This window comes from Belonocnema kinseyi, chromosome 8 (genome assembly GCF_010883055.1).
Source record: "Belonocnema kinseyi isolate 2016_QV_RU_SX_M_011 chromosome 8, B_treatae_v1, whole genome shotgun sequence".
NCBI lineage: Eukaryota > Metazoa > Arthropoda > Insecta > Hymenoptera > Cynipidae > Belonocnema > Belonocnema kinseyi.
The window spans coordinates 92,878,557-92,887,157 of NC_046664.1; the positions used below are offsets into that span (position 1 = coordinate 92,878,557).

Consider the following 8,601-nt stretch of genomic DNA (forward strand, 5'->3'; position numbering starts at 1 on the left):
AAACTGACTCGGGAATTGGTTGAGTCGTACAGCTGGCAACCGCTACCCCACCCGGCTTACTCACCAGACTTGGCTCCATCCGACTACCACTTATTTGCATCGGTGGGGCACGCACTTAGCGAACAGCACTTCACTTCTTACGAAAATGTTGGAAAATGGCTCGATGACTGGTTTGCTTCAAAAAACGAAGACTTTTTTTGGAAAGGTATCCATAAATTGCCTGAGAGGTGGACAAAATGTGTAGCCAGCGAGGGCGCATACTTTGAATAAAATATTTGTTATCATTCTCTTGAAATAAATGTGTTTTTTTCTTGAAAAAATACCGGTTTCATATGTATACACCTGGTAGTGTCTATAAATATAGTGTGACGTAATATTTCCAAGAGACCTTGCAATAGTTTTAGATGAAAAAAATTAATATTTTAAGGGTTTCTGAAAGATATTTTAGGTGCAACATTTGAAAAATATTTTTCATAATTAAAAAAAGCATCTTTTTAGTTCAGACGTTTACTTGATTTCATTTTACTTGCTTTTTTCTAAAGCACAAGGTCTCAATTGAAAATTAAATTCAAGCTAATTGACAAGAAATCAAAGAATATTAAGAAAAAATTCAACTGAATTCTAAAGAATCCAAATAATTAAATTCAGTAGAATTCGCGTGAATTCAGAAGAATTCAAAAGAATGTAAACAGATTGAATAATATCTTAAGTATTACAAAAAATTATGTGAATTCGAAAAAATTCAAGCGATTTCAAAAGAATCCAAAGAATTCAACAAAATTCAAAAGATTTCAGTTCAATGGAAAGAATACAAATCATTTTTAAACAAGATTCACCCGAATTCAATCATTTCAAAGAATTAAAAAAAATTGAATTAAATTAGTAGAATGCATGCATATTGAAAAGAATGCAACAAAATTAAATAAAGAATTAAGAAAAATGCAGTAGAATTTAGTTGAATTGGCAAGAATTGAGTAAAAATCAAGTGAATTCAAGAAAATACAAGCGAATCCAAAGGAAGTTAAGAGATTTTGAGTGAAGACTAAATAATTCAAGTAAGTTCAAGAGAAGGCCAGTGATTTTAAATAATTTGTTAAGAAATTAAATGACATAAAGAGAATTGCAGGAATTCAAATGTATTCAAACAATTAAAATACTTCAGGGAATTCAAAGAAATTTAAGAAATTAGATTTAGAATAAAGAACAGGTTAAAGCATTAAATGTTGGAAATTGAAACATCCAGCATTCAAATTTAACTACAAAATTCTTAGAAATTAAAAAAATCAAGAATCCAATGATAATTTCTTAAATGTTTCAGACCAAATTTAAAAAAATATTTATTTATTAATTTTTGATTTTTTCTATTTTGTGTTAGTTTTTTTTATTTGATTGATTAACTCTTGTTTTCTTTTAATTTTGAAGAATTTCGTAGTTAGAATTAATTTTACATATAAAATATAAAATTACAAAAATCTTAATTTCAGTTACTATGGGTATTACTTAGTGCGACTATCTTGGGCCTCGTCATGCAGAGGTTGAGTGCCCGACTTGGAGTAGTTACTGGATTGCACTTGGCCGAAATGTGCTATAGGCAGTATAAAAAAGTGCCTAGACTAATTTTGTGGATAATGATTGAAATCGCTATAATCGGAAGCGATATGCAGGAGGTTATAGGGACGGCGATTGCTATTTATCTGCTATCAAATAAGGCGTAAGTAATAATTATGTTCGATTATATACTATCAAGAAAAACCTTAAATTATTTTTTTAAACCGAAAGAAGGAAAAAATTTGTTTGCATGCGGAAAAATTTCATTAATAATTTTCAGAAAATGGCTTTAATTCTTGTATGATTCTTAAATTGTTGATATTTGAACGTGAATCAGAATGATAAAATTGTATTGAGAATATTTTATTTATTAATATTGTTTACAATAAAATTTAATTCAGTAATTCTATAATTTTTCTATCTGATCCTAATTCTCAGATAAAACAAAATCATTGTGCTAATCTGTAAGGAAATTGTGTAACCTCTGTCTATAAATCACAATTATTGGAGGCAACTCCCATTACATATAATTTTTATAGAGAAGAATGACTCCAGTTTGTATATTTATGCTTTTGGCAGACAAATTGTTCTTGGAAACTTCCTGTTGATAATTGAAGTTGCCTTCCTGTTCTTTTAAAAGTTTTTTTTTCATCTTATAATAGTTTTTTTATAAGTATATTTTTTTATTAAAAAATTGCTGATTGGAATACATTTTTTCATTGTTATTGATGTACAAATATTATTTACAGAGTACCATTATATATTGGAGTGCTCATCACAATTATTGATACCTTCACATTTTTATTTTTGGACAAATATGGTTTACGAAAACTGGAATTGTTCTTTGGTTTGCTCATAACAATAATGGCCGTTACATTTGGTTATGAGGTAATTACTAATATTCAACTCGTCACTTTGGTTGGAAAAATAACTTGAACAAATTGATTTCAAAATTTGATTTCAATTTCTTTCAATATTCTTTCTTAAAGCTTGTCAATTCTCATTCTTTCAAAATTTGTTACATTGTATTTTAAATTAATAACTAATGTAATTTTAAAAATATATCTGAAAGACACGAAATTCTCGGACAATTATTTTTCCAGTTTTAGTAGACACTCTTTAATTATATTTTTCTTTTCCTCTTTTTTTTTGATGACAAACATTCCAAATGAATTTGACATTTTATTTTTGAAAGAAAACTAAGATTTTGTGCTTTTATCGTAGTATATTGTGACAGCACCTCCGCAATTAGAAGTTGTCAAGGGAATGTTTATTCCTTCATTTGAAGGGTATAGCGGTGAAGTACTGCTGAAAGCAGTGGGTGTCATCGGAGCAGTTATAATGCCTCACAATTTGTACCTCCATAGTGCACTTGTTAAAGTAAGTTGGTTCCAATGAACTCTGCTCTTTAATTAGAAACTGAAAAAATGTATAATTATTTAAGAGAAAAAAAAAACAGATATAAATAGCACATTTTTCCAGTCTCGCGATATCGATCGAGGACGTCCAGAAAAAGTCAGGGAAGCAAACTTCTATTACTTTGTAGAAGCCGCGTTTGCACTCTTTGTTTCATTTATAATCAATGTCTTTGTCGTCGGAGTATTTGCGTATGGATTGTACAATAAAAGCGGCGAGGAGATAGTGAGTAACATCGTCGTTTTGTAAAATTTATTTATATATATTTTATATAACAATTAGATTTTGAAATTTTTAAAACACTATGTTATTCTTTCAGTACAAAATCTGTGAAACTAACAATTTTCCTCTTGGGATGGAAACTTTTAAAGTAAGTAAATAATATTAAATATCTCAGATCTGAAGAGAAATAATTTTAATCGAAAATCAGAAAAACATCCATTTTTAGAAGAAAAATGTATCTAATCACTTGGTATATAACAAAATTTATATAAAGTAATGATATAATGCAATATAAAATAGTCTTTCTATATTCTCTCTTTTTTGATATATTAATTACACATTCAAAGTAAGTTCGATTTCAACTTTTTATTTTATGTTAAATTCAACTTTCATCTTTTTCAATTATGATATCATTCAGTTTATAAGACGTCTTATTACTTCATTTTTAAGTTTACAGTTTTAATTTAAAGAATTTTAAATTGCCGATTTGAAGACTTAAATAATAAAAAATTATTTTTAATTATTTGATAAACTGCAAATATAAATTTATAAATGCATAAATTTTGTGATAAATTTCAAGAACACGTACTGCTATAGATTTCTGGTTAAATAGTAGGCAAAAAGTTAGGATAGAAAATTCATTGTTGTTGAATTACCATAAAAAAAATTTTCACCTCTGCTCATATCTGCAGTCTAATCTATCCATTTACGAAAAGATTTTAAACTATTATAGACACCGAAAATTCCTGTAAAATGTATCGAAAATCTGTTGCTACTGGATTTTCGTTAAAGTTTGATACCAGTCGGTACGATAGGCGAGCACAGGCAGAAAATTAGTTTTTGAAAAACTTTTTTTGTTTTAATTTCACAGTTTATAAGATATTAACATAAAATCACGCCTAAACTTATTTTTAATAGTTAGTGAATCTGCTGACAAGTTTTATAAAAATTGGTTGAGAATTGCGCCGACAATCTAAGAAAGGTCCGAAATACATGATTATTCCCGATAATGATTCTTGGTAACTTTTATTTTTATTTATTTATTATTCAGTTTTTATTAAAGTATAGTTTAATTGCAAAATATTCAATTTTAAACCCATTCAATTTGAGATTTTTTAACTAAGAAAAAACAATTATTTAAATATTGCCCATATTATATTTCCTCAGTTAATTTAAAAAAAGCAATTATAAATCGAATATTTAAAACTTACCAATTTGATATTAAATATGTTTGTAATAGAAAGCCTTGAATCATTAAAATTTCATAGAGCTTAATTCAAACTTTAAAAGTTAGAATTTTAATCGTTTAACTTTTAAAATTTCTCATTTTGAAATGAAATTTTTTTATTTTTGTGAATAAATCACAAGTGAATACTTATTATTAAAGAGATTTTTGAAATTTTTAAACATTCAAAAATAATTTTTTTTAATGTAGATTATTGCAGATTTCAAACAAAAAAGTTCGAAATTTCTTAAGAATTGTGAAAGACTAAAAAAATTTCCTAAGATACCTAGAAAAATAATTTTTTATTTTGAAAAATTAATTTTAAGAGCATATTTACAAAGATTTCACGAATGGTCCAAAAAGAATCTGGAAGACTTTAAGGCAAATTCTTTAAATTTTGCAGCATTTTTCTTAATGGTAGGAAAAATTCGAATTATTTTTTTAAATATTGAGTTTTTAAAAAATTTCAAAAATAATTAAAAACTTGAGAAGATTTCAAAAATTGTAAACAGAATCAAAATCCGACTATCGTTTCCAGAAATATTGATAATTCAAAAAAAATGTGATCCCGAAATTCAACTTGGCATAACTTCTAAAATTTTGAAAACTTTCAAAAATTCTTGGCTTGTAAAATTTCTTTCATATAGCACTATAATTATACGATATTTGATCAAAATCGAACGATCAGGGGCTATTTCTGACGTATACTGACTCAAATTAAAAAATTTCAGAATAATAGTGTAGATTTGAATGATTCGAATTTGTATAATGGTGGAGTATATCTTGGCTGCCAATTTGGAATGGCAGCGATGCTCATTTGGGCGGTTGGAATATTAGCTGCTGGCCAGTCGTCGACAATGACGGGAACTTATGCAGGTCAGTTTGCAATGGAAGGCTTTTTGAATCTTCAGTGGGCAAGGTGGAAGCGAGTTTTCTTCACCAGATCAATCGCAATTATTCCAACGTTTTTACTCGCATTCTATGCTGATATCGATCAACTCACTGGGATGAATGATTTTCTCAACGCTGTCATGAGTCTGCAATTGCCTTTTGCCACTTTACCTACGATTGCTTTTACGAGCAGTGTTCATATCATGGGAGAATTCAAGAATGGATTGTGAGTATATTTATTATTTAATCATTAAGAATCCCATGCTTATTTTTGAATTTCGATAAATAAATGTCTGTTTAAAAAAAAATCTTGATTTTAGACTGCAAAAAATTCTTGAATTGGCAGTGAATTCATTTTGTGACCAGAAATTTGTTCAAAGCTTGACGAAATACATCATTTGAAATATACAGTGTTTTAAATTAAACAATTTGCAATTGAATCTTTGTATAGATCGAACAAATTTATTGGAGATTCAAAGAATTAATTATTGACATTTTAGAAATTTTAGAGCTCGAAAATTAAGCAAATTTAAATTAAAACATTATATATTGTATATGAAAGCCTTTTGATAGAAATGATTGTTATTTCAAGACAATCGAAATCGTATCATTTCAAATTTTTAATTGTTTTTAAATTGAGCATTAATTTAAAATTAGGAGCGCTTGAAATTAAAAAACGTGAATCTAAAAGTTATTTTACAATTTTTAGTTAGAATCCCTCATAGTTAAATACTTTGAAATTGAGGATGCTAAAAATTTTATGCCAGTTTTATGATTCATGAACTGGCAACTTTTAAACTAGTAGCGTGTGAAATTGAATCTTTTGAAAATATAAAACCTTATTATAAATTGGGTGGAACTATTTTAAAGAAAGTTCAAATGGTCAATATTTTGCAATTTCCAATTAAAAGCACTTCAAGTTCTACATTTTCTAATTGAAAACTTAAATATTTAAATACAAAACCTTCAAAATTGAACAAATTGACATTCCTAAAATCGGGCAATAATTTTAAATTAGAAGAGCTAGAATTTCAATTTGCAATTCTTCATTGTTAAATAATTTTAAATTCAAGATGCTAAACATTTTATAATGTCAGTTTTATGCTTCAGAAATTGGTCAATTGTAAACTGTAGTGCGTTAAATTTAATAATTTTAAGTTTAAGCTTTGAATGCATGCACTTTTATCACTAATTGGGTGGAATAATTTAAAATAAAAGCTTCGAAATTCAAGCATTTTTTGTTTTTAAATTCAAATCTGTCAAAATGGTGCAATTTCTAATTAGAAGCACTTTACGTTATACAATTTCTTAGTTAAAACTTAAACAGTTAAATAAAAAACCTTCAAATTTGAACAAATTAAAATTTCTAAAATTGGAAAATAATTTTTAAACATTAGTGCTATAATTTCTAGTTGCAATCCTTCATAGTTAAATCATTTTAAGTTGAAAATTCTAAAAATTTCATCATGTCAGTTTTATGCTTCATAAATTGATCAGTTTTAAATCAATAGCGTGTGAAAGTAAATAAGTTTGAATTAATTTTTTTTTAATATTAAACTTTATTACTAAAGGTGTGCAGTCGTTTATTCGAATTTTTAGTACAAATTTACACACGTTTGTAACATTAAATTTTTCGAAATTGAAAAAAACTAACTGAACATAAAGCCGGCTTGATTTCCTTAGATTATTACATTTTTTAAACCAAAATAACTTTTTTTGTTTGTTAAAAAATTGGTTCAAAAGTCAAGACAAATCTTCGAAATTTGAATTGTTCGAATAAATCGAATTTCAAAGAATTGACTTGATTTTTGTATTTATTTTTTTTACAAAAAAAAGAGTTATTTTGATTACAAAAATTGCAATAGCTTAAGGAAATCAAACTGGTTTGATGTGCATTAAATTTTTTTTATTTCGAAAAATCCAATTTTTCAAACCTGGAAAATTGATTACAATATATTACTCTATTTATTAAAAATTGGGTGGAACAGTTTTTAAAAAAGCATTAAAATTATAACAATTTTTAGATGGAAAAATTTAGCATTTTTTGTATTTAAATTTAAATCAGCAAAAATTATACAATTTCAAATCTAAAGCATAAATAGTTAAAAAGAAAATTTTAAAGTTGTGCAATTTTAAATTTCTGTAATTGGACTTAGGAGCGCTTGAAATTGAAAAATTGTAAATTGGAACGTTGTTGTATACATCAATTTTATGTTATATAAAAACTACAATTTTAAACTGGTAGCATGTAACATTGAATAATTTCGAATTACAGATTTTGAAATCATGTCAGAATGCTAAATTTCCAAAATAATGTGATCTTAATAGTTGACGAATTTTGTACAAAATCGATTTGAAAATATTCAATTTCAATTATTTTTCTGTTTAAAAACCTCGAAATACAAGATGTTCAATTTTGATGGCTCCTAGTTTAGAATTGTACGAATTATATGTGTAAGAAATATTTTACTATAAGTCTAGATCGGCCGCTCTGAAAATATAGAGTTGTTAAAAGACTTGAAAGACCTGGTAAAGTCACGGAATTTAAAAAAAATCTAGAAAACCTTGAGAAGTCATGAAATTAAAAAAAAATAAGCAGAATTTGTTTATTCACGTCTATTTCCAAGTTTTCATCATTATTTTAGTTTTTTACTAATACAAGTAATATAATTACAATTTCACAATTTAAGACATTTCGATAGCAAAATTAATAAGAATTTTTTAGGTTTTAATAATTATTGAAGAAGCCTTTATATTTGCATTGATGAATAATTGTACAAGATATTGTTGATAAATTAGTCTGCGACCAGTATAATGTGTTAAAATTGATTGGATTTTAAAAAAGGTAAACCTGGAAAAGTTATGGCATTATGAAACTGGACTTCTATAGCAACCCTGAAATAGCAATCATTTAAATTTTAAAACTAACTTCAAGTATTTTTATTTTTATTTCAGAGGGAACAAAATAGTGTCAACCCTATTGTCAGTCACAGTAATAACGATAAACATTTACTTTGTGGTAGACTCAGTACACAGACATCTGCCACCTCATTGGGCAATTATACTTGGATTTTCAATTTATGCATTCTGTTACCTGACCCTTTGTGTCTATCTAATTATACATATGGCTGTGAACATGGGAGCAACTTCCCTCGGCAATCACTGGGTCTGTAATTTTTCGATGTTTTAAAATATTGACTATTTTACAGTCTGTCAAGTTAAAGCGTGGGTGGCTTTACTCGCAGTCGGTAAGGTGTATCGACATGATTTTGGTGTCAAAATATTAAGAAGAGCTCCCT

At 26.9% G+C, this 8,601-nt stretch overlaps 1 protein-coding gene across 11 annotated transcripts in view; it reads left to right on the plus strand.

The window, feature by feature from the left end:
* Nucleotides 1-8,601, plus strand: part of LOC117177687 (protein Malvolio) — a 31,596-nt gene that overhangs the window by 15,152 nt on the left and 7,843 nt on the right. For all 11 annotated transcript variants that reach the window (XR_004467736.1, XR_004467737.1, XM_033368537.1 and 8 more), the window contains 7 exons: nt 1,485-1,711; nt 2,298-2,436; nt 2,773-2,928; nt 3,031-3,189; nt 3,284-3,334; nt 5,143-5,528; nt 8,258-8,468. Coding sequence is in view for 9 of the 11 variants with exons in the window: in XM_033368537.1 (XP_033224428.1) it covers nt 1,485-1,711; nt 2,298-2,436; nt 2,773-2,928; nt 3,031-3,189; nt 3,284-3,334; nt 5,143-5,528; nt 8,258-8,468 (1,329 nt within the window). In the remaining 2 variants the exon portion in view is untranslated. The remainder of the gene's footprint in view (nt 1-1,484; nt 1,712-2,297; nt 2,437-2,772; nt 2,929-3,030; nt 3,190-3,283; nt 3,335-5,142; nt 5,529-8,257; nt 8,469-8,601) is intronic.